Source organism: Equus asinus, chromosome 14 (assembly GCF_041296235.1).
Source record: "Equus asinus isolate D_3611 breed Donkey chromosome 14, EquAss-T2T_v2, whole genome shotgun sequence".
Classification (NCBI taxonomy): domain Eukaryota; kingdom Metazoa; phylum Chordata; class Mammalia; order Perissodactyla; family Equidae; genus Equus; species Equus asinus.
The window spans coordinates 48,033,918-48,058,298 of NC_091803.1; the positions used below are offsets into that span (position 1 = coordinate 48,033,918).

General features: G+C 62.3%; 3 protein-coding genes and 1 long non-coding RNA gene across 25 annotated transcripts in view; 2 read left to right on the top strand and 2 right to left on the bottom strand.

The window, feature by feature from the left end:
- Positions 1-593, bottom strand: part of TSC2 (TSC complex subunit 2) — a 38,905-nt gene extending 38,312 nt beyond the window's left edge. For all 16 annotated transcript variants that reach the window (XM_070485228.1, XM_070485227.1, XM_070485220.1 and 13 more), the window contains exon 1: positions 355-593. In XM_070485228.1, coding sequence (XP_070341329.1) covers positions 355-593 — 239 coding nt within the window. The remainder of the gene's footprint in view (positions 1-354) is intronic.
- NTHL1 (nth like DNA glycosylase 1) lies at positions 569-6,557 on the top strand. Of its 3 annotated transcripts, none has more exons than XM_014848967.3 (6): positions 569-706; positions 1,704-1,942; positions 2,692-2,862; positions 3,744-3,903; positions 6,148-6,253; positions 6,331-6,557. In XM_014848967.3, the coding sequence occupies exons 1-6, from the start codon at positions 592-594 to the stop codon at positions 6,452-6,454; spliced, it is 915 nt and encodes a 304-aa protein (XP_014704453.1). In that variant the 5' UTR covers positions 569-591; the 3' UTR covers positions 6,455-6,557. The 3 variants fall into 3 exon arrangements, with proteins under 3 accessions (XP_014704453.1, XP_014704454.1, XP_070341331.1); XM_070485230.1 differs by having other exon boundaries at positions 576-706; positions 1,681-1,942; XM_014848968.3 differs by lacking the exon at positions 2,692-2,862.
- An 849-nt stretch (positions 6,558-7,406) lies between these two features.
- Positions 7,407-19,463, bottom strand: NHERF2 (NHERF family PDZ scaffold protein 2). 5 transcript variants are annotated; one of them, XM_044747067.2, is made up of 7 exons: positions 19,090-19,462; positions 16,365-16,565; positions 10,938-11,117; positions 9,524-9,677; positions 9,402-9,445; positions 8,792-8,857; positions 7,407-8,558 (listed from the first exon to the last, which is right to left on the bottom strand). In XM_044747067.2, the coding sequence occupies exons 1-7, from the start codon at positions 19,300-19,302 to the stop codon at positions 8,400-8,402; spliced, it is 1,017 nt and encodes a 338-aa protein (XP_044603002.1). In that variant the 5' UTR covers positions 19,303-19,462; the 3' UTR covers positions 7,407-8,399. The 5 variants fall into 5 exon arrangements, with proteins under 5 accessions (XP_044603002.1, XP_044603003.1, XP_044603004.1 ...); XM_044747068.1 differs by having other exon boundaries at positions 8,795-8,857; positions 19,090-19,461; XM_044747069.1 differs by lacking the exon at positions 8,792-8,857 and having other exon boundaries at positions 19,090-19,463.
- On the top strand, positions 11,124-24,133 carry LOC106836233 (uncharacterized). Its single transcript, XR_001399291.3, has 3 exons — positions 11,124-13,207; positions 21,293-21,453; positions 22,334-24,133. It is a non-coding gene; the product is annotated as an uncharacterized lncRNA (long non-coding RNA).
- Positions 24,134-24,381: the final 248 nt, after the last annotated feature.

The window sequence follows — 24,381 nt, forward strand, 5'->3', positions numbered from 1 at the left end:
GCCCGGGTCGGTGCATGGGGGTGAGGGAGGTGGGTCGGGGGTGGGGGCGGCCGCCGCGGGCCCAAGGAGCCCGATATTTGCATCTCTCTTCTCCCCGCGAGGAGGACTGTCGGGGGACGCCGGAAGCAGGGACCCCTCGACCCGGTCATGACTTAAAACCAAGGAGTGCTCGGAGCTCCCGGGTCACGCTGCAGTGGACGCGGCCAAGGCCCGGGGCCCGGACACCGCGGGGTTCGCCCCCGCCGCCTCAGCGCCGACCAGGCCCGGCGCGGCCGCCGCTCCCCTGCCCCGTCAGGGCCTGGCCACACCACGGTCCCGGCCGGCCCAGGGGTCGAGAAGCCCAGAGCCACTCACCCCGCGCCGCGCCAGCCGCCCCGGCCGCCCCTACGGAGAGACGGGAAGACCCCGGCCCCAAGCCACCGCCGGAAGCGGGACCCGCACTTCCGGCAGCGGGGCGACACCAAGGGCCGCCGCAGGGCTTGCTGGGAGTCGTAGTTCTGGGCCACCCTCTGACCGAATGACTGAGCGAGGGTCGAGTCACGTGACCGGGCCGCGAGGGCCGCCGGGATGTGTAGTCCGTAGGAGTCAGGCATGAACGCCGCGAGCGTGAGGATGGTGACCCGCAGCCGGAGCCGGGGATCCGGGTCCCGGCAGCGGGCGGTTGGGGAGGAGGCCGCGCCACTCCAGAGGGGAGAAGCGGCTGCAGGTATCGCCGCGAAAGGGCTGGGACGGGAGGAGAAGCGGGGGAAGGGGCCTGCAAGGGCCTGCAAGAACGCGGCGGACCCGGCGGCCGCGAGCGAGTTCCCCGGCCCCACGTGCGGCGCTGGGTTCCCACGCTGTGCCCTGTTCCGAGGGGTAGGGGTCCACAGGGGCTGGGTTCCGGGCGGTCCCACCTCCCCACTCTGGTCCTGAACAAGAATGTTCTCTGCGTCCCACTAGCCTACTCTGGGATACTCCCCTTATGCCAGGCTATTTGTGGGGCAGACCGGCCCCGTCCTCATAGCTGCTTCTCTCTCAAAGAAGTTGGGTGCTGAGGACACCCGAGTCAGAAGTCCTCTTCCCCTTCCAGAGGGTACCTCTGAGAGGAAACAGGAAAGGGCATGGCCTTCATTGTGTTTACCCTGTAGGCATTAAGCACAGCAGTCAGCACTGAGGAGATTGAAGGGCCTCTGCAACTTGTCCTGTGGGATTGGCCAGAGGGGGATTCCCACAGGCCCCAAGGACCCCAGGGGTAGGTGGACAAGGAGATCCACTGGGACAGAAGCATGGCAGGAGGAACTGGGGTGGAGGGAACAAGCAGGTGACAGTGCCAGCCAGGTAGGCAGGAGCTTTGATGCCAAGATGAAGTTTGGAGTTTATCATGAGTATAAGGAGAAAACAATAAGGAGTTTTAAACAGGAAGTGACACAATTCTGTTTGGGTCTTAGAAAGTTCTCTTTGACACAGTGTGGAGACTAGATCAGGGGGCACTGCAGTGGAGGCTATCACTGGAGTCCTCATGCGCTGATGCAGACTTGGTCAGGAGGGCAGTGGCATAAAGAAGGCTGACCTGCCCTCTATAGAGGACAGAGCCCCCCCGGCTGTAGTAGATGACGGGTGATTGTTGAATGAATGATAAGGGGTGAGATAACAGGTAGGGCAGCACCCACACTCCACCCTCACCTGTGGCCCCCGCTCAAGGGACCGAGTGGCACTTTTTGCAGAAAGAAGGAAAAGCCACAGCTGTGTGAAGCGTCAGCAGAAGGCACAAAGACTGAATGTGGCCTATGAGGCCTCAGATGGTGAGAAAGGAGAGAACACTGAGCCCCTCAGGGCGCCAGGCTGGGAGCCCCAGGACTGGCGACAGCAGTTGGCGAACATCCGCACCATGAGGAGTGGGAAGGATGCGCCTGTGGACCAGCTGGGGGCTGAGCACTGCTATGACCCCAGTGCACCCCCAAAGGTAGGCAGGGGCCCCATCTGCCTGGTGACCCCCTTCTGAACCAGAGGCTTGCTTCCTTTTGGGCCTCTGGCAGGGGACAACCTAACATCTGGTGGCTCTTGGCTGGCACCCTCCCCTGCAGACAGCCCCTTGAGAGGATGCACATCTGGGACTCAGAGCACTGGGCAGCATCACCTGTGTCATTGTGGCCACTCAGCAGGTCAGGGGTACCTGTCGCTTGGTACTCAAGCTCTCCCATCTGCTAGCACAGTGCTGGCACATCAGGGCATTAAGTAACATTTGTTGAGAGAGAGTTCCTTCCACTTCACTGGCCTGGAGCCTGGTCCTTAGACCAACAAGATTCTAATCCCAACTCTGCTACCAGAGACTTGGGTGCATACCTCTTGGGGTCTCAGTTTGCTTGTCTGTGAAATGGGTAGTCATTTTCACAAAGCAGTAACAATAACAGTGGTAATCAGTGGCTACTGAACACTAACACGGTTCAAAGCGCTGTGATGATGCATTTAAGCCTTACAGTGATCCTGTCAGGCAGATACTGTTGCTGTCCCCATGTTATAGATGTGAGGAAACAGACCCAGGCCAGACCCCACCCACACACCATTGGCTGGGGCAGGTGGGATGCTGATGTCTCATACCCAGGGTATGTTGCCCAGAATAACAAGAAGACGTGGGTAAAGGGCTTGGCTGGTGCCCAGCCCACAGTGACACCCAGGACCTGCCACCACTCTGGTCCCTGTCACTGCAAGCAGGTGCGGAGGTATCAGGTGCTGCTGTCGCTGATGCTCTCCAGCCAGACCAAAGACCAGGTGACAGCGGGCGCCATGCAGCGGCTACGAGCCCGGGGCCTGACGGTGGACAGCATCCTGCAGACAGATGACAGTACACTGGGCATGCTCATTTACCCCGTGGGCTTCTGGAGGGTGAGCTCAGGCTAAGACGACCGGGCCAGGGGTGCCACTAGCCCGGGAAAGACATGAGGAGGCTGTGGGGGTGTGGGAGGCCAGGTCAGGCATCTCTGGCCACAGGGGCCTGGATGTGAGTTCCCACTGGACCCCCCTGCCACTCTGACAGGCCTACAGGGGGCCTGGCTGTGAGGCCTTGAGTCCAGGTCCTGGAGCTCCTTGGCCTTTCCTGTTTGCAGCCTGCCCCTTCCTTCCTCCACCTCCCCGCCCAGCCGCCTGGCCCTTCCTTTCCTCGGGGAGGCTGCCCGCCCACTTTTCCCTTTGTTTACTCCAAGCCTCCCTGGAGGGTGTTCCCCACCACCACCGCCCTGGAGCCCCAGCAGGCTGCAGAGCACTGGGTGGCGGGTGGGGCTGCTTCCCTTGGCATTGGCGTGGGCTGCAGTTTATCAAATGAGTTTTAAATAGTCTTCTCTGCTCAGGCACAGGATGGGAACCGCCCGGCTGGCCTGGCGGCTGGCGGGGGAGCCCCAGGCTCCAGCCTTCCTTCCTGAAGGCCCAGGTGCTGCTGAGCCCAGCTCTTGGCGTTGCTGGCCCAGCCTAGCCTGCCTGAGCTCTGGGGAAAATGATGGGGCAGGGGGCCTGAGCCAGACCTTACACACGTCATTGGCCCAGACAGGTCAGAGGCAGGGGTCCAGGCCTGTGTTAGGTTTCCCTCAGGCTCCCTGCTGCGTTTGGCTCATTCCCTCTTCTGGGGGGACAGGCAGGCAGGTTCCTCTGACTGTGTCCTGGGCAGGTGACAGGCACCTCTGGGCACCTGTGGGTCTCCCTCAGGCCTCGTCTTCCCAGGTCAGGCTACACACCCCACCTCCAGGACTGACCTCCCCCACCCCATCTTTCAGAACAAGGTGAAGTACATCAAGCAGACCAGTGCCATCCTGCAGCAGCGCTATGATGGGGACATTCCAGCCTCTGTGGCAGAGCTGGTGGCACTGCCAGGCGTTGGGCCCAAGATGGCACACTTGGCCATGGCCGTGGCCTGGGGCACCGTGTCCGGCATTGGTGAGCAGCACACACCCATGGGGAGCGGGAGACAGCTCTGGGCTTGCTAGCTGCTGTTGGGGTTCCTCACACCCTTGTGATCTGTGACCATGGCTCAGGTCTGCTCATCCAGGATTCAGGGGGTCGGAAGGAGTTCCCCGCGCTGAGCTAGGCCTTCCCTGCTGAGAGACGGGAAGAATGGGAGGAGGTCACATTTGCTGACCACCAACCATGTGCTGGGCTCTGTGAGAGGCCCCTGGGTGGATGCAAAGTCTGGACTGTGCATGGGAGAGAGACATCAAACCAATAATTCCTTACTAGTGGGGTAGGAACACTGAGCGGGGCAGGGCACTGTGGGAGCTGGCCCAGTCTGGGGCATCTGGGAAGACTTCCTAAAGAGGTGAGAATTCAGCTGAGAGCTGAAGGGTGAGGCGGGGCCGGCCAGGCCAAGAGGAGGAACTACGTTCCAGGCAGAACGGTCTGCGAAGCCATGAAGTGGGAGAGGGCCAGAAGCAGAAGGCTCCAGAATAACATGGGCAGACTGGAGAGGCATGATGAAGGCAGGGGGACCCAGTGGCGGGGAGGAGGGGATTGGGGGCATGAAGAAGAGCTGGGAAGTGGGGGAGCCCCTTCCTATAATCCCTTTCCTGGTCCAGGTGTCACGTTCTGGCATCAGAGGACCTCTTTGTGGAGGCAGACCTCTGGTCGGATGCAGCAGCTTCCTCAGATCTTTGCCCAGAGAGTTGGGGCTTCTGAGGCCACACAGCAGCAGGTCCAGCCAGCCCCAAAACCAGGGCTTGACCCACCATCTCTCTGTGTGCCCTGACCCCAGTGCTCCTCTGGGACTCCTGTAGTGGCATGGGAGAGGGCATGGGAATCCCCCAGCACTTCCATGGCTTATGAAGGCTGCACCTTGGGGTGGGGGTCACTTCTCAGCACTGCCCACCGCAGGAGGGCAGCTAGGGGTTGAGGGCTCTGACGGCACAGTGAAGCTGGAGGGCAGCAGCCCCAAAGAGGCGGAGCAGGGCCAGGTGGGGGCTACGGCAGAGCCTCGCCCCACACTAGGGCTCCTGCAGCTGCCAGCCTCTCAGCAGATACTTGAGCTGATCTGGGCGGCTGTCCTCAACTGCTGGTATCCCAGGAGTGATCTGGCAGGTCTGTGGAGGAAGGCCCCCGCCCACGTCAGACAGAGGACAGGGCTTTGGGAACAGCAGACACAGCCGGCAGGTGTGTAGGAATGTCACCCTTTCTGGTTGTCTGTAGGCCTGGCCACCCACAGGGAGACCCTAGGGAGGGTGAGCCCCGTCTCCCAGGGGCATCCCTAAGAGAAGCCCCCTTGATTAGAACGCCAGAGCTGTGGTATACAGCAGCTGCTCTCAGCTCTGCGCTCCCAGTTAGGTGACTCTGGGCAAAGCACTTGGCCTCTTTGAGCTTCGGCCACAAAGCACAGGAAGCAGTCACCCTCATTAGCAGCACAAGTGTGCAGAGCCCTCCAGGGCCTGCGCACAGAAGGCTCACGTGGTGTGCTGTGGCCAGAGACTGGGCCCTTGGGTGACTTAGGGAGCATGGTCACTTCTGTGTTACAGAGGAGGAAACAGGCTCAGTGACCCAAGGGTGCAATGCCTCCACTTGCATGCTCTCTGCATGCCCCCAGGGTGCCCTCCATTGGTGTCTGGGGAGGCCCAAGTCTCTTTCCAAGCACTTAGCAGCAGGGGAAAGGAGCTGGTGCAGTGACTTGCTTTCTCTTTGGCAAACATGGTGGTGGGGTAGGGGTTGGGGGTGGCATAGGGACTGCAGCTGGCTAGGGGAAAGGCCCCAGTGAGCTGGTGCCCAGGCCAAGCCCTGGGGTAGCTGGGCAAAGGGAGGAGGGGCTGCGGCCCAGGTGGACAACAGCTGCACTCCCCATTCTGTTCCTTGATGGTGCCGTGGCAGGTGCTGGCTCTGCGGGCAGTGCCCTCATGCCTGGTGCCCGCAGCCAGTGCCTGGGCCAGGAGCCATTGCTCCCTGTACTCCAGAGGCCCAGCCTTCTGGGTTCTGGCTCCAGCCCCTGCACAGCAGCAGAAGTGACCTGGTGACTCGCTCTCAGACCTGCAGCCAGCACTGTGCAGTTCTGGCCCTCCAAGGAAGCCTGGTTTTGGGAGGCGAGGGAGACTCACGCTGCAGGCGCAGCCCCCCACCAACCTGGGCTTGAGGCTGTGGGCAGGGCCTGGAGCAGTCTGGGCCAGTGAGCATGCCCCATGTGCACCCCACCCTGTCTCCGAGCAGCAGTGGACACACACGTGCACAGGATCGCCAACAGACTCAGGTGGACCAAGAAGACGACCAAGTCCCCAGAGGAGACCCGCACTGCCTTGGAGGAGTGGCTGCCCAGGTGGGGCATGGTGGGATCTGGGCAGGATGGGCTCCCCTCCCAAACTCCTTCCACACTGACAGCTCCCACCCCCACAGGGAGCTGTGGAGGGAGATCAACGGACTGTTGGTGGGCTTCGGCCAGCAGACCTGTCTGCCTGTCCGCCCACGCTGCCAGGCCTGCCTCAACCGGGCCCTGTGCCCAGCCGCACAGGGGCTCTGAGGGCCGTGGGCCTCGGCCCCGGGCACCACTGTGGCCACTATCTGTTACATGCCTTTGCTGGGGAGCTGCAGCCTGTTTATAATAAAGCTTGGGGTTGTTCATAGTTAGGATCTGGCTGACTTCTACTCCTTGGGGGTGGGGGTGGGCTGGGAAGCACGTGGGTGAGCTCTGCGTGTGTCTGTGATCACGTGTGTCTGGAACGGGGTTGTCTGGGAGGCCAGGATGGGGACATGACAATCTGGGCTGTATACTGGGGGCGGGGGTGTGTGTGCAGGAGTCCGGGAACGAGGAGATGGATCGTGGGAGCCAGCTGTAGCCAGCTGCTGGGAAGCCCGCTGGGGACGCCGGAGGCCTGAGCCTCCTCCCTCCTTGACAGCTGGCTGGGGACCCAGAAACACCCCTCCTCTCCTGAACTTGTGCACCGTGAGAGCACCGCCTCTGCCAGGAGGCCCCACCCCCACCCCCCGCCGTGTTTGCAGAGCCACCTGGCCTCCAAAGGAACACCAGTAGGCCCAGGCCCAACGCCACAGCACGTGGCCTGACCTGCATATACCTGCTGGGGGCTGCACCTAGGCAGAGGGTAGCCCATGGGGTGCCAGGGGCCCAGAAGCCATCTCTGGCGAGGTGTTGGCAGGGGGCCTGGGTCTCACCAGGCAAAGGAGGTAGGCAAGGGCCCCACAGTGTGCCAGAGAGGGCAAGAGAAGGGCAGGGCTCCAAGATACAGGGGTCCCAAGTGGGCTGGGGAGGGGAGAGGGAAGGGAGGAGGGAGCAGGAGCTGAGAGGGGTCTGGGCTTGGATGCCAGGCATATGGATTGGGGGAGGGGAAGCTTAGGAATGAGCCCCATTTCCAGCGGTAGAGATTCAGCAGCTGCCCGGGCTGCTGCCTTCCTGCCCGGCCCACGGTCCCCCAGCCCCCAACTAAGGGCTCAGGAAGGACAGAGGCAGCCAAGGGTGCGAGGAAGGCCTGTTTATTCCGAGGGCGCGCATGCGCTATGGCTTACAGGGCAGACAGCAGTGTCGGTTGGGTTCAGGGCAGGGAGGAAAGGCAGTCAGTGGGGTCTCCTGAGGGTAGAGTTCTAGGCATGGGCTGAGCCCAGAAGCCTGGGGTCCCTCCTGATAGGTTAGGCTCTCACACAGCCACACTCCCCAGGCCTGGGGGCTGCCGCACAGGGACAAGGGGCCTGTCCAGAGGATGCCCTCTTGGGGGCCACGGGGCCTTCATCCTCAGGCCCTGGACCCCAGACCCCTCTGGGCCTGGCCTAGTGACCACCCATGCCAGGAAAGGCAAGGATGAGGCAGAGGGGCAGCTCCTGCAGCCACATCTGGCCCCTACAAGCACACTCTGGAGCGCCCGCCCCCATCCCCGCCTCTGTCCCTGGAAGTCCTTGGGACTCTCACGGGATGACTGCTGCTGAGGGGGTGGAAAGGAACCGGTTTGCGGAGAAAGGTTTGTTTTATTGCAATTATTTAGAGAGTGCGTCCTGGGCGGGGGCGGGGGCTCTGGATTAAGTGGAAACATGTGTGGAGCTGGAGCTCTTTTTGGAAAAAAAGCAAAAACACAAATTCCTTTAAGTCAGCAGGCCCAGGCAGAGCAGCCGGCCCTGCGGTCACCACTGCCGCTCCTCCCTCTCCCTTCCACCCCGTCTCCCTCTCTCCCTGTCTCCCTCTCCTTCTCTTCCTTGTCTCTCTCACATCTCAGGGGCTCCTTCTCCAGGATCTTGCTGCCACACTCCCCCAGCACCCAGCAGGAAGGGGACAGGAGGGGGGCTCACTGGGACACGGGTTGGTTCCTGGGTGGTGGTGGGACCACCACACCCTCTGGGCGTGAGGAAGGCACCCCCTCCAGTCCACTGAGGCTTGGGAAGCTCTGGGCCGGGCCCGTGGAGCAAGGCCCGAGGTCCATGCGGGGAGGAGGCCTGGGCCCGGCAAACAGGCAGGGAGGGGCTCAGAAGTTGCTGAAGATCTCGCGCTTCCGGTTCCAGTCCATCTGGGGCGCCCGCTTGTTGACCCGGGTGGCTCTTGCCTTCTCCTTGGCCTCGGCCGCTGTAGGGCTCAGGTGGAGGCCACTCTCCTGAAAGGGATCGCGCTTCCAGGTGCTGCCATCCTAGGGGCGGGCAGATGGCCATAGTGAGCCCTGGACTCAAGCCCCCAGAGAGGTGACCCTTCCCAGGGAGCTCATACCAGAGGCCACCTGGTGGGGCTGGGGCAGCAGGCCCAGGAGGGCTTCCTGGAGGCGGTGGCCCCACTGCCCAGGCTGATAGCTCCACAAACACCCACCCCCAAGGCCTCTGGCCCCGCAGTGTGTGAGCACAGCAGTGGAGGTGGGTGGGCACTCGCTACCTCAGTGTCCTTGTCTAAGCCAGGCAGATCGCTTCGGGATGAACATGTTGAGCCACCATTGAGCTGGGAAACCAAGGGCAAGGCTTCAGGGGTCCTGCCCAGGAGCCACCAGTACACACACACACACGTGCATGCACGCACGCGCGCACACACACACCCCCCGCCCCCCAATGGAGCAGCATTTATTCCTCCACTCAGCAGTGGGCACCAAGCCTCCACTAGGCTCCAGGCCCATCCTGGGCAGGACACGGGACACCCAGCAGTGAGCAGACAGGTGGCCCGGCCCTGGCCAGTTTTGATGTATGAATCACCCACAGGAGCATCACCTGGGGCAAAGCCAGGGATAGCTTCCTGAGGAGAGACTGAGGACTGCTCCAGGTAGCCAGGCAGAGGGAACAGGGAGGCCAGCAGCCCTGTGGGGCTGCAGTGTGGCTGACGCAGGACAGGGTCCAGAGGGGCATTAAAGCTGGGAGCAACTGGGCCAGATTGAGTCTCACAACCGTGCCCACACAAGGACAAGATCTCAGTGGGGCTCTGTCAGTCCTGGGACCCCCAAAGGAGCCTCTATGGTCTCCTGGGCCCACCCTGTCCATTCCCACCCTCTCACCTGGGCAGGGCTGGTCCCATTGGTGACTGGTGATGGCAGTGGACCTGTGGGGACACTGTGTCAGTGACTGCCCAGCCCCCTACCCTCCACCCCAGCCCCAGGCCCGCAGGGCAGTGGCCCACCTTCCACATGCTCCTCGGTGGGTGTGACCCGCAGTCGCTTGAAGTACTCATCTGTGTCAGGGTCTACCACCAGCAGCCGGGCCTCGTCCTCCCGCGCCTTGATGCTGGCGACCACCTCTGCATGGCGCAGCCCCTCCACATTCTGTCCATTCACCTACCACAAGTAGCATGAGGTCAGCACTGCCTGAGGGCACACCCCACCAGCCCCCCAGCCAGGCGTGGCATCAAATATTCATCAGCGTTGTCACCAGCCGCGGCAGCAAAAGGATGGCCAGCTCAAGTTCCCAGCATCTCCCTCCTCCCAGAGAGGAGCTGGAGCCCAGACACATACACAGACAGGGCACAGGGACAAGGACATAGACACATGGGGACAGGGGACAGGGACACAGACAAATGGGGACAGGAACAACACACAGGGAACAAGAATACAGACACACATGGGGACAGGAACACGGACACACAGGGTACACAGACACGGGCCCAGACACATGGGGACAGGGACACAAATATGGGACAGGGACACAGGGAACAGGGCACAGACACACACATGGGACAAGACACACGGGGACAAGAACACAGACACATGGGGAACAGGGATACAGACACACGGGACAGGGGCCCAGACACATACATGGGACAGGGGCCCAGGCACATACAGGGAACAGGGGCACAGACACACACAGGGGCGCACACACACAGGGGACAGGGACACAGATACACGGGGGACAAGAACACAGACACGTGGGGAACAGGAATACAGACACACAGGAGATGGGGCACAGACACGCAGGGGACAGGGACAAAGACACACACAGGGGACAAGGGCACAGACACACGGGACAGGGGCACAGACACACAGCGGACAGGGACACAGACACACAGGGGACAGGTACAAAGACATGGGGACGGACACAGACACAGGGGACAAGAAAGACACATGGGGAACAAGGATACAGACACAGGACAGGGGCACAGACACAGGGGACAGGGGCACAGACACACGGGGAACAGGGCTACAGACACACGGGACAGGGACACAGACACGCACAGGGGACAGGGACAAAGATACATGGGGACAGGGACATAGACACAGAGGGGACAAGAACACAGACACATAGGGAACAGGAACACAAACACACAGAGGACAGGGGCCCAGACACACACACAGGGGACAGACAGACTCAAGGGACAGGGACACGGACACACAGGGAATAGGGGCACAGCCACACATGGACGGGGCACAGACACAGAGGACAGAGACAAAGACCTACAGGGGACGAGACACAGACACACGGGATGGGGACACACAGGGTTAGGCACAAAGACACAGAGGGGACAGGGTGACAGACACACACAGGGACAGAGACAGACACACACAGAACACTCAGCTCCCTGAAGCCTTGGTGACAGGTACCTCAATGAGTCGGTCCTGGGCGAGGAGGCCAGAGTGGGCAGCAGGTGAGCCTGGGTCCACAGAACGGATGTACTGTCCGGGCCGGGATTTGTCACTGTGCAGGTTGAACCCATAGCCTTGGGGGCCCTTTCTCAGGTGGCAGAGCCGAGGGCGCAGCTCCCTCGGTGGCCCATTGACATCCTGCAGCCACACAGGACTCAGGGTCAGGCTCCAGCTCTGATCTCCCACCCCCAGAGGCCGTGACACCAGCCCGAGGCCTCAGGCCCCAGGTGTACGAGCACAGCAGTGGAGGTGGGCAGTGTGAGCCCCAACCCCACACTCAGCATCACGCCTGTCTGGCAGCGGCCCCAGGTCTCAGAAACAAACACCATGTGCTCTTGCCCCAGGGGCCCCATTATGCTGCCTGTGACCGAGCTCCAGCTGTGACCAAGCTCCAGCTGTGGGATCTTGGGCAAAGGCTGTTTCCAAACCCAAAAATGACTTCTGATGGGGCCTTACGGGGTGTTGGGAGAATCAGCTGGCTTAAGGACAACACTGAGCACAGACCAGGGTCCTGGGAGAGGCCAGGCAAGATGAGCTGCCACTTATCATGGGGTCCCGGGCTGGCTGTTCTTGCGGGCTCTGCCTGTGACCCCCGCTCCCCGGGCCTCCCTCTCTGAATGTGGGGATGGAAGCGTCCTCGGCCCCAGCAGTTTTGTTTTCTCCCCTAGTGGCCTCCGCAGGCCTGGTGGCAGTGCGGCTGTGTTTGCTTTCACATTCCAGAGCAAGCTGGAGCCGCCTCCACCCCCACAGGGCCCAGAGACACAGGGACACACCGGCTGGGGCTGGGGCCGAGGGAGAGGACCGAGGGTAGGGCCTGCCCTCCCACACCCCTGGTGGGACCCGGAAGGCCCACAGTGCCCTGAGCATCCCCCCATCGACACCCCAGGGCCCTGCCTCGCTTTACCTCTGGCATCCTGCAGTAGGGCTCTGGGCCAAACCCCAGGACCCTCACCAGCTGGGACCTGGGGCAGTGACCACAGTGCTGAGGGGCCAGTGGCTGCTGGTGCTCAATTAAACATGGCGGGTGGCGGAGTGAGCGGGCGGGCAGCAGCTCAGGTTTCTTGGGACGCTCGGGGCTCAAGTGCGCGTGCAGGTGAGAGTTCGGGGTGGGGGTGCTCACTGAGGCCCTTCCCTCACCCTCCACCTCCCTGCATGTATCTGAGGGACCCTGCGCCAGGCTGGGGCTTGGGGTGGCACTGAGGGAGGGGCCCTACGCCCTCAGGGAAGGTCTCCAGGCCTCAGGCACCTGTCCCCCTGCAGCCCCCAGGCCTGTGACCCCATCCCAAACCCCAAATCTGACTGCATGCTCTGGCCTGCCGGGCAGGGGCTGCCCAGCTGTGGGACCAAGTGTGTCTTTCCCCACAGGGCAGGTGCCTTGCCCTGGGCTCTGGGCCTTCCCACCTGTCGGGAACACCCTCCTCCTGTCCAGCCTGCACCCCTTCTCCAGGACCACTTTCCTGACCCCCAAAGCCTGCCCAGAACCCCTGAGAACCCCTGCTGCAGACCACCATCTGGCCACATGACCTCAGGAATTCCAGGGACAGGGTTGCTGCTCCTTGGGAGTCTGCTGGTCCCTCAGGGCTCAGCCAGGCAACGTGGGCCAAACTGAGGGGTGTGAGACCCCCAAGTTCTCCAGAGTCCCACTGCATAGACCACCCCTGCTCCTTGACACACCTGGAGGTACAGGTATGCAGCTTTATGGCCGGCCCACACCTCCCCACAGAGGTGCTCTCAGGTACAGGCTGCCAGAGCACAGGCCCCGAGGCAGGCAGGCTGTGCCTGGAATGCAGAAGTGTGACATGACCACGCCTGGCATGTGGACATGGGCCCAGGTGGCACAGGCACATCACGTGATCACAGAGACCAGACATCCAAACACACTCACAGACACGCTACACGGACACACACAGTGACCCACATATGCAAAAGGACAACCCCATGGCACCAGACCCGGCAGCCTCTTCCCACGCCCTCCACAGTGGCCTCCAGGGTGGGGCCTCTCAAGATCCCCAAATGGGAAGCAGGATTTGGAGGGGCATCCGGGGCCATGAGGCCAGGCTGAAGTCACATCCGGGTCTGGGACCATACTGGCCATCCTCCTGCCTCAACTCAGCACGGCCATCTCCCACCACATCAGCCAAGAGGTTTCTCCTAACGTCTAGCCTGAATCCCTCATTACGATCAGGATCCAAGGAGCTCCAATCTCGGCACTAGACCCTCGAGTTCAGGTGAGGGCCAAGGCTGGTGACCTAGTAGGGTGGCCCAGTGGGGAGGCCGAGAGAGCAGGCGAGCAGTGGGTGGGAGGGGGTGCAGGCCGGGCCCAGCACATTGCTTACATTCCTTGCTCCCTGCCCTGGCTCAGAGCACTTCCTGCCGCCTCCCAGCCAGGCCCTTGGGCTCCCATGGGCTCCCAGCTGGGCAGCCCCAGAGCCAGACAAACCCTGGTCTCCCAGCCATGCCTGTAACCAGACAAAGAGGCTGGCATGGGGGTACCCCGGGAGCCAGGCTGTGCCTCCCCAGATGGTGACTCACCATCCTTGGCACCCTGGCAGAAAAAGGCCGCCATTGTTGCTCAGGGTCTGGCCTACTCACACCAGGGTCCCCAGAGTCCCTTCTCCTGACCCTAGGGGACACAGGCTAAGCCAGCTCCTGGGGTCCTCACCACCCACCCTGCCCCCACCCCACCTGACCTGCACAAGCCCCCGTGATGGTCTCCGTGAAGAGGCTCCTGGGGCCGGGGCAGCTGACGTGGCATTCCCAGAGCGGGCCATGGGAGGTGGGACAGAAGTGGCAGGCAGCGAGTGTCCAGCTGGAGTGGCCCTAGTTCTCCGGCCAGCCCAGGCTGCCACCCCATTTATCCACCTCCCACTGTGGCCCAGGCTCCCCAGGGATGGGTGGGGATTTAGGGCTGAGTCACTTTGGGGAACAGGGTGGTGGCTAAGCCCCCCTCCCCTGCTCAGGCTCCAGCCCGGAGCCCCCCAGCGGCTGAGTTTCCGTCCTAAGAAAGGAAGGAAGGAAGCTGCCAGGAGGCCCTGCCCTGGTCCCAGGACCTGCTCCCGGGGCTGGGAGACAGAGAGGCATGGGAGGGGACCCCACCCCCGAACTGAAGACAATCCTGCTATGGCTCACTGGGAGCAGAGGGGGGCAGGAGCCAGGGAGCCCCAGAACCCTCTTGTAGGCACTGGGTCCTCTACCAGGTGGTCACCCCCTGCAGGACTCTGTCACCTCTCTCATTCTCAGCCCCTAAGGGTCTCCCGAACTGTGGTGGGGGCACGGGCTGGGTCCATTACTGCCCCCACGGCCCTGGCACTGCTAGCTGCCCCATCTCCGTTTAGGGGCCACCCCCTCTTGTCACTGTCAGGATCAGCTGCACTGCAGCTGCAGCCACCCCCAGCCAGGTCTGGCCCAGGGCTGAGTCACCACTGATGAGGCCTTGACAGCCCCCAAAGGGAGGGGTGGCCACATCAGTGTCTTCCACTGCCCCACCTCCCCCATCCCTGTCCCCCAGGACAGGAGGAAAATGAGGCTGAGGGGACCTGAGTGGCCCACAGGGCCCTGACTCCCACTTTGACCTTTGCCCTCCACAGGGCACCAGGGGTGGGTCCCTTCATCCTGCACCAAAGCCAGCCTCACACTTCCCACCCTGGTTCTCCTGTCCCATTACAGCACATACATACTACCTGTAAGCATCACCCTCTGCGGGGGGGCGGGAGCTGAGCCTGGTCAGCCAGGCCCAGCTCCTCCTTCCCATGCTCTGAGCTCAGCCAATTAAACATCGGGTCTCTGGTGAGGAGGGAGAGGGGAGACCCTGTCCCCCGGGCCCCTCCCCCGACTTTCTGGGGTCCTTGTCCCAGGCCAGCCCCAACCACAGAGGAACTAGCTAGTTCGGCCCCACTTTGTTCCTCTAAAAATATGCCCAGAGGAAGCCCCCTCCTAGGGCTTCCTGCAGCCCCCAGAGCCTGAAATAGCTGAGGGGGAAGGTCCCACCCAAGGACAAGGTGCCTCGGCCACCCCACCCTCCAGATAAGGCCTGAGGGTGGATTTTTCCGCAGGAAGGTGAACTCAGCCATTTGTCTAAATCAATGGACGAACGTGTAGGGGGAGGGGCGCTTCCTCCAGGGGCAAGCCGCCCAGGAAGGAGGGAGACTTCAGCCCTCAGGCGGGGGAGGGGGCCCAGGCAGCGCACCATCCCAGGGCCACCCTGAAATCACAAATCTGACCCTAACACCCCCTGCTCTGGCCTTTGCGGCCCCGGGGCAAAGGGCAGACTCCAGGGCTTGGCACCATGGCCCTGCCCACCCCCGCGGTCCTCTGCCCTCCAGCCACCAAGAACAAAAAGCGGCCCATGGGTTTCCACGCAGGCCCGTGCCCAGGCTACTCCCACCTGGAACACCGTCTCCCCCCAGGACAGGCCCCTCAGGGTCGGGCTCACAGGCACGGCCAGCTCACACGGGAGACATTCAGGAAAGGGATATGGCAAATGTCTGGGTCCCCTGTACACCCGGAAACTTTAGCTTTCCTGCCTCTACTAGCCTTAGGCCAGTGGTCCTCAAAGTGAGATCTGCAGAACCCTGGGCTTGAATCCCAGGGTTTTTCTTTAAAAGGGAAAAAAAAGGGAGTGAGGACATGAGAGACATTAACATGGGGCTTCCAGGAAGGCAGAGAGCAAGCAGCCTTGGCCCCTCCTCCCGGCCTCCAGGTGCTGCCCAGGTAGGGCCACCCCTAGGTCCTGCTCCCTAGAAGGAGGTGGAACAGCAGCCCCCACACACGCTTTTCCAGCTCTTCTGGCCTGCAGGCGGGGCAGGCAGAAGGGGGAGGTACCCCAACCCCTGTAGACCCCACTCTGAGGACCCAGCTTTGAGTCTCCTGGGCTGCCCCCAACCACTAACTGCCCGCAGAGGAGGGCCAGCCTCCTCCAAGACCTTCATAGCACAAGCAAGCACCTCAGACAGACACAGGGACAGAGCCAAAGACAGACAGACACCTGACCAGGCACAGACCTGGGCACACTCAGCACAGGATGTCCCAGCAGCCCCTCCCCAACTTCGTTAGCCCCTAGGCCGGGGAGGTGGTTTGTCACAGGGACCTTCCCCAGGCCAGGTGGCTCCGATGGCTTCCATCCTGCGGAAGCGGGCCAGGAACCAGGGCCAGGCTGCCCTGGACCCCACCTGGCTTAGGACACAGGCTGAAAGCTGAAGGCAGAAAGAGTGGCCCGAACTAGCCAAGAGGGTAGTCATCAGGGGCAGAGAAGGTGCCCCCCGAGAAGCAGAAGGGACGGAGACAGAGACTTCCGGGGCTGAGCAGAAGTACAGACTGCTGTCAAAAGGCCGAGATGGTGGTTCTAGGAGCAACCATGGTGGTCCCTGTGGGCAGAGCCCGCCATACCTTCTGGCCAGCCTCAGAGCCGAGGCTGCCTGCACGTGCCCAGTCTGGCTTTGGCTCCCAGGGGTCGTGGGCAGGCGGAAGCCCTTGCTGGGCCATCTCCTCAGTGCAGGTCAGCTGTCGCCGGTGGAGCTCCTCGTCCGTCTCCTTGTCCACCACCAGCAGCCGAGTCTGCCCCTCCACAGCCTTGATCCTCTGCACCACCTGGGGCAGGCAGGTGGCAAGAGCAGTCAGCGGCCAGCACCCTGGGCAGCATATGGACAGTGGCACCACCCAGGGCTGGCCCGGGCTGGCGGGCAGGCGGCTGGCCTACCAGAGGTGGGCGGCTGGACCGAGAGGCCCGCTGGCTCCACCCCCCACCCCCAGGCTCCAGCCGCTCCCTCCCTCCCTCCTCTTCCGGGGCTCCTGACACTTGGGCCCAGCCTGCCAGGGCTGCAGGGTCATCGCCTCAGCCAAGGGTCTTCTCCAGGAGGGACCAGGAAGCTGGGGGAGGCAGTGGTCTGGAAGTGAGAAAGATGGTGCACGGCTGAGCTTCAGGTTTTCAGTGTGCGTGTGTGTGCACGCGCACGCACCTGCGCACAGGCATACATTCATGTGTTTCAGGGTCTCTCTTGGTCTGGGTTTGAGGGAGAGAGGTGTCTCCCTGGGTCCCAGTCTGAGTGTCTGTGCCCATTTCTGTCCTTCTCAGTGGTGGAGCACAGAAGCCTAAACCCCTGCCTCTAGGCCTTCTGTTTGCCCCCAGGCCATGATAAGACCTGGGTTCCTGTGGCAAGGCACCTACGTGAGCACCTACACACAAGCCAGTAAGCAGGATTCAGACCCAGCAGGCAGGTGGGGAGGGACAGGTCCACCTGTAGGACAAGTGTGGCATTATGGCCATCTGTGTGTCTGTGCAGGTACGTATGGGGGCCGTGGAGCAGGCATGCCACTGTGCGCCCTGCAGGGAGAAGGGGCAGTGCCCACTGGGCTTTGGGGTAGCAAAGGCAACACCCACACTCCAAGGCCTGGGGGAGGGCAGATGGGGCCCCTATCAGCTGCTTGGCAGAAGTCATCCTCAGATGGGAGGGTCTGAACCAGGCCCATCTTCTCCCTACCCACCCCTGCCCCTCCTCTGTCCTTCCTCTCTCCCCGGGACCCAGAGAGCTGCAGGAAGACCCCAGCACCCTGCTGCATCCTGACTGTGGGACCCAGACAAGTCACCCAATATCTCCAAGCATCAGTTTCCTCAACTGTAAAATGGGAGCCATAACTGCACCTCCTCCTTCCTGGGGCAGTGGGAGGGTCCCACGTGGTCCCGTGTGTGAAGTTCTTGGAGACCAGTACCCGGAGGCCTGGAATAAGCAGGCGCTCCTGGGGCAAGGATGACAGTGACTGCTACACAGAGGCCAGGTGCCAGCTCTACCAGCCCCTCCCCGTGGCCTGTCAGGCCAAGTCTTCTGGCCCTGACCCCTACCCTCCTTCAGCAAACAGTTTTATCCAGTTGACACTCTGGGTGGAAGACAGAAGGACTACAGACAGATGGATAGAGAAGGGCCCCAGGGGTAGAAAAGAAGCTTAGCTCCCAGCCCAGCCAAGAACCAGTTTACTCTTCTCTAGGCCTCAGGGCTGGCCATGCAGACAGGTCACAAACTCATAGTTCTGGGGGGACACAGAGGACCCTAAGAACAGGTGGAAGGAGGCTGGACCCAAGCCAGGTGAGTCCCTGGCCAGTGGAGATGGACCCCCTCCAGGGGTCCAAACCTGCCCTCCCTCTGGCCTTCAATCTCCAGCTGCAGGAGGCAGGGTCTGCAGCCAGAGAGCCTGGCAGGGCCGGCAGCCACCATGGAAAGCAATGTGCTGCCACCAGTAGCGACTCCTATCGGGACCCAGACACCATCAGCCAGGGCACACACTAGGACACCAGCCTGCCAAGACACACTGACGACTACACACAGCCAGGTGGGCAGACACACAGGCCTGGACACACACACATACAGCCCAGCTCACACACACATCCAGGCATGCAGATCTGTATATTGACACACGCACAATCCGACACACACACAGAGCCCTGCTCTCACACACAAGTCCAGGCATGAGGATCTATCCACACACACACAGCTAGGGGTGCAGACCTATGTATTCACCCACACAGTCCAGTGCACACACACACAAACTCACTGATACAGGCTCATACAGGTGTGCCCTTACTGTGACACCACCCCCCCAGTACACACAGGCAGATGTGTGCACACATGGGTGATCCCCAGAGGCACCTGCACACTCACATACATTGTGTGTGTACACACGCACATATGTACACACTCATAGAAAAGCATCCAGGGCACCCACTTGCGTGGAGACCCCACAAGGTGCCCTACACCTCCACACATTGTACAGGGAGGCCAAAACAGGACTAAAGAGCGAGGGCCAAGGGCCCAAGAGCCGCAGTGCGGGGCCCTCCCTGCCAGGATCCCTCCCGCCTCCGCGGTGCAGGACTGAGCTTCCTGGGGGAGGAGGCTAGGAAGGAGGACGGCGGCCGCTGCCTCCGTGGCCACGTCCCCCACCTCCCCCGGGGAGCCCACGCAGGCCCTTGTGCAACCCGGTCCTGGCCCCCGCGCAGGGAGCTGGAGGCCCGGGCTCAGGCGGTGCCGAGCCAGGTGGTCCTTGGCGCCCCCCGCGCGCGCGGCACAGGGCGCGCTCCCCGGGGAGGGGCCCGGAGGGCGGCGGGCGGGGCGCGGGCACCCACCTGGTGGTGCGTCTCGCCCTCCACGTTGACGCCGTTGACCTCGACCAGGCGGTCTCCGGCGCGCAGCGCGGCCGCCTCGGCTGGGGAGCCGGGCTCCACTCGCCGGATGAACTGCCCGCGGCGGCCCTTCTCGCCGTGCAGGTGGAAGCCGTAGCCGTGCTCGCCGCGCACCAGGCGGCACAGGCGCGGCCGCAGCGGCTCCGGCGCGGCCATGGCGCCGGCTGCCCACCCGCCGGCCACGGGCTGGCCACGGCGCTCACGCCCGCCGCCGGCAGGCAGGGGCTCGGGGACGGCGCGGCGGCGGTGGCGCTGGGGACCCGGCGGCGGCCTCGGCGGCTCCCGTTCGGCTCCAGTCGCCTCGGGCTCCGGCTGGGGCTCCGGCTGCGGCACCGCCCCCGCGCCCGCCCCTTCCCCGCCCCCTCCGCCCGGCCGCCCCCTCCGCCCAGGGCCCAAGCGGCCGTGTCCTTGCTTCGGCGCCCCGCCAGCCCAGGGCAGCGCGCGGGGAGCGGGGGCTGCAGGGCCAGGGGATCCCGAATCACCAGAACCCTCTGTCTCGCCCCTACACTGGGCAGCCTCCTTGGCGCCAGCACCTTTGCCTCCTAGTCTAGGAACTTTTATTGAGCACCTACTGTATGCGTGGCACTAGCAAGGAGGCAGCTCTTGAGGTGGGAGAGGGTGTGGAGAAGGCTCCTCAGGTAAAGGGACCCCACACAGGGGCCAGAGGGTAAGAACAAAGGTCACAGCTCTGCCAACCCTCCTGGGAAGCCCCTTCACCACCGCTAGCCAGCTGTCCCTGTATCTGGATCCCTCCTGTGCCCAGAGCTGCCCTGGCCTAGGGCAGAGTCCCAGGACCGTCCAGGTGGCAAAAGGGGGATTTGAAAGTGACATGGCAGCAGCCCTCCCCTCTATCCTGGAGGCCGGTGACTGGGTGACTCCCCAGCTCGCTCAGGAGTGTTTGTGCCTATCTGTGATGCAAACATCCATTAAACATCCCCCCACATCCCTTCCCTTTGCCAAGGCCCCTCACTGTACCCCCCGTTCCATCCCAGGCCTGGTCTGTGACTGCAAAGAGGGAGGAAATGCACTTGTCTGGCTGGGACAAGAGGGTCTTTGCTACCCTCCTCCTGACCTGGGATGAAACGTGCTGAGGACTGGCCTCTGAGCTCTCAGGCCCCTTCGGATCTCCCCTCCCCTGCCCTAGCCCCACCTTCCCTCTACCCTCCCCTTCCCCTGGCCTCTACCCCGACCCCAGCATGACTGCCCCCTTCCCCCAACTGGACAATAACAATCACAATGGAGAATCATTTATGCTTTGTTGCGCCTCTCTGAGTACATTTTACCTGGAACAACATAGGGGGCTCAGGACATTTTACAGATCAGAAGACTGAGGCGAGGAAAGAGACCCAGGCAAGGTTCCCCAGCTCCTCCTGGGCCCAGGGCTGTGAGATTCCAAGTCCACGCTCTTCACCATAGAGCTCTTTCTCAGCCTCAGACACAGGAAGAGAGTTGAGCAGCAGGTTCACCCTCAGCCTGCCCCTCCCCAGCCCTGCCCCCCACCCCACATACCTGGTCCCCGCAGGGGGGCAGGTACAGCCAGCCCAGACAGTTCCCCATGAGGGCAGAAGCAGGCTCAGCTCAGGCAGAATGCTTGCTGCTCCTTCTCCCCTCTCCGGCGCCCTCAGCCTGGGCTCCCAGCCCCGGCCAAGCACAGGGCCCGCCTCTGGATGGCTTCCTGGGCCGCAGCCCCTTGGGTGTCCACACCCTAGCTGCTGCCCCTAAAAGCTACTTAGGCTGAAGCTGCATGGCTGCTCCCCCACCCCCACCTCTGAGTTCCTGGCCGATGCTGCCAAAGACTCCAGCCTGGCTGGCCACCTCCGTCTGTCTGTTTGCCTGTCCAGAGGCTGCGTGTCTGGCCTGTGACTGGCCTCCCTGGACGCAACTTGGTGCTGGTGCCACTGGAGGCTGTGAGGATGGGTGTGGGCAATGCAGTCACACCATATAGCACTGTAAGTGGGGTCACCCCATAGCAACCAGAACCACCTAGGACATTCCAAGCTGTAGCTTCAGGGCCACACCAGGGTCGAGGGATGGGAGACCCCCAGGCTGGGGGCCCCTGGTTCCCTGGGTCGGGAGGCTTGGAGACCTGCTCCCCACTCCGTAGGACAGACGCTCATCAGCCTTGGGCCCCCACTGCTTTCTGCAGCCCAGGACTCAGCCTGTATGTGAACATGGATGGGAACAGAACACCACTGGAAGGAGCGGTGCGAGGGACATGTGGTCACAGCTAGTGGCCAGGAACACTGCATCCCAGAATAACAAAGGAGGCCCCCAAACAGAAAAGGAGCTGAGGAAGTACCACGGAAGGTAACAGAGTAACAAAGGCAACATCACAGAGTAACAAGAGGGGGTAGCAAAGGAAGTAGGTGACAGCAACAGAATAAATAATGGGCAGCCAGGGAAGAGCTGCAGGTCACTGTTCCAAAGGGGGGGCAGGAATGAGAGGGAGGGAACTGGGTGGCTATGGAGGGCCTGGAGTAACAGAGGTGAGGAAAGGAGGCCCAGTGGCTCTCCTGGGCAAACTCCTCCCCCCCACCCTCCCCCACCCCCCCACCCCCCTCCTCTTTGTCTGGCCTCGGCCTTAGGCATGGGGCGCTGTGATGGCTGTGAGAGGAGCAGAGAAAAGGGCAAAGGCCCAGAGTGTGGGCAGAAAGGTGTTGGGGGCTGTAGGCTGTTCAGGATCGCTGGGGACTGGGCTAGGGAGCTGACCAGTGAGGCCAGGAGCCAGCATATGGAGGTCAGGTCAGAGGTGATCAGAGGTCGGGGGATCACCACCCCCCACACCCTCATCCGTCTCCTGCCACCTTGCTGCGCAGGCAGGCCTTGCGACAAAGGGAGAGTGGACTTTTCAGTGCTTCTCTCCCCGGGGCTGTCCCTGGGGCTGTGGGAGGGTCCACCGGAGATGGGGCTTGCCCTAGTGCTCCCGTTGTGGGGAGGGGGTTTTCCTCTGACCTTGAACCTACCTCCCTGCTCCGACGCCCCAGCTGTGGGGCGGAGCCTGGCCGGGACACTGGGGTTTGGCGGTAGACAGAGGCCTGGTCACAGCCAGAGGAATGGCTGGGGGTCGGGCTCGGGGGTGGAGCCATTAGTCTGACGCCCCAGAGCTTCCCAGGCCGGCACCTCCTCCCTAATGTGCGTTAATGGCCCCACGGGATGGCCAGGCCTCGCTAACGGCCTCCTCCTTCAGGCTACACCAGGCCTCTCTTCAGAGAGCGAAATCGGAGCAGGCGGGACCAAAGCGACGGGAAGAGATGAGAACAAGAGACCCAGAGACCAGAGGAAGAGAGGAGAACGCGAAGACCAAAGAGCCAAGATGTGCAGGAACCGGGCCCAGGGACCCCCGGGTCTGCCCCGCCTATCCCCACGGCCCCGCCCATGACCCGCCCCTAGCCCCGCCCACCGCCGGAGGCGGGGAGCGGCGACTGTAGCCGGAAAGGGCAGCCGCGCAGCGCCACCTGCCGGCTCTGGGTGGGATGGCATCGTCCGAGGGGCTCCCCAGGCCCCGCCTCTCTGGCTCCGACGCGGCTGAGCTCTGCTGGGCTGGGCGATGATTGGGGTGAGGCCGGTGCCCTCGGGCTGCTTGCACTGCAGGGGCATAGGAGTGCCATGAAGGTGGTAGGCAGAGAAGACGGGCCTCTGCCGAGCCCCTAATCGGCTCTGCTCCCTCACCTTGGACCTGGCACTAACCTATCTAGACTGGGGTACCTCCAGGCAACGTGAAACCTAGCCCCTCGCCAAGTTTCCCCGCACCTGAGACCAAACGTTTGCGGGCCACTTGGCGCCAAGTGCTGGAGAGCACTGGGGAAACATCCGCTGAGATCCATGGAAACAGATCCGTGTACCTTGGCCAGGGGAGGCACAGGGCTGGGGCAGCGAGGAGGGACATTTAACCCAACCTGGGGCCCTGGAGTCCTCCTTCAGGGTGGACCACAGGGCTGTTCTGGAATCTGCCCATAGTTCCTGCAGGCTGTTCAGGGAAAGGGAGGGAGCAACGAGACTAGGGGACTGGGCCCCCTGTCCCTGTGGCCCTGCCCCAGAGCATAGATTTCATCCCGTCAGCAGGGGGGAGCCCTTGAGGTGTTGTATACTGGGAGTGACAAAGTCAGGACACCCATGTTTTGGGGGGGTCTTTTTTGAGGAAGATTAGCCCTGAGCTAACATCCCCTGCCAATCCTCCTCTCTTTGCTGAGGAAGATTGGCCCTGACCTAATATCTGTGCCCATCTTCCTTTATTTTGTATGTGGGACACCTGCATAGGTTCACACGTAGGATCCAAACCAGCAAACCACGGGCCTCCAGAGCAGAGCACACGAACTTAACTGCTCTGCCACTGGGCCAGGCCCAGGACACTCATGTTTTGAAAGGCCAAGTTCAGTGAGGAGAAGGAGCAGGAGTGGGCTCAAAGGGAGGAGAATGGGTTGACGTGAGGGGTTTGTGACCACCCCTTCCCCCAGTGCAGATGCTGGGGGGAAAAAAACTAGGTGGGATCAGGGTAAATAAATTCAGGGGTCAGTAGAGTAAAAAAGATCACCCAGATTACGGGACCACATGGAGAGAAGGATGCACTCTCTTGGAGAGGAGAAGGAATCGCCAGTGAGGAGAAGTGGGGGCTTCCAGAGGCCAAGGTGGGGATTGTGGGAGCTGGTTCCACATGGGCATCCCAAAGCCAGCTGTGTAGACAGACATTGGACCGCCCCTCCTCCATTCTTTGCTGGGTGCCCCCAAGAGGAGACCCTGCCACATGGCCAAGGAGGGCTCCAAGGGTAGACAGCATCAGGGCACAGTGACCAGGAGCTTCAAGGTCCAGGACAGTTGTGGGAGTCAGAACCCACGTTGAAGAGATAGCAGGAGGGTGGTAGGGCCCAGACACTTGTGACAGGGGAGCTGGAAGGGGGCCCAGGTGGAGGGAGGTCCCTGTTATTCAAGATGGCAGAGTACATTTACATTGGGGGCTGGAGCCAATAACTGGAAATGAAGAGGGGTAAGAGGTGGGGGCCCTTCCTCCCTAGGAGGAGAGCAGGGCCCTGAAGAAAGGGGCCGGGGCCGGGGGGGGGGGGGGGGTGCGGGTCCTCCTTCCTCCTTGGAAGCCTTTGGCTGAGGGATTCCAAGGAGATCCAGGTTTGAAATGAATGCTGGGAGATGGGGGGAATGCTAGGTAGGCTGCCAGGTCTTGAGGTCCCACCCCCGTGGGGAGGATATTCTCTTTAGCCTGGCCCGGAGGCACAGTGAGGGGGC

What these genes read in the sequence shown, in the direction of transcription:
- NHERF2 (XM_044747067.2), bottom strand. Translation starts at nt 19,302, where the DNA reads ATGGCCGCGCCGGAGCCGCTGCGGCCGCGCCTGTGCCGCCTGGTGCGC. An exon ending in AGGGCGAGACGCACCACCAG is followed by an intron (nt 16,566 to 19,089) that starts GTGGGTGCCCGC and finishes TGCCTGCCCCAG; the next exon opens with GTGGTGCAGAGGATCAAGGC. An exon ending in ATGGGACCAGCCCTGCCCAG is followed by an intron (nt 8,858 to 9,401) that starts GTGAGAGGGTGG and finishes TTGGTTTCCCAG; the next exon opens with CTCAATGGTGGCTCAACATG.
- NTHL1 (XM_014848967.3), top strand. Translation starts at nt 592, where the DNA reads ATGAACGCCGCGAGCGTGAGGATGGTGACCCGCAGCCGGAGCCGGGGA. An exon ending in ACCCCGTGGGCTTCTGGAGG is followed by an intron (nt 2,863 to 3,743) that starts GTGAGCTCAGGC and finishes CCCATCTTTCAG; the next exon opens with AACAAGGTGAAGTACATCAA. An exon ending in GGGCACCGTGTCCGGCATTG is followed by an intron (nt 3,904 to 6,147) that starts GTGAGCAGCACA and finishes GTCTCCGAGCAG; the next exon opens with CAGTGGACACACACGTGCAC.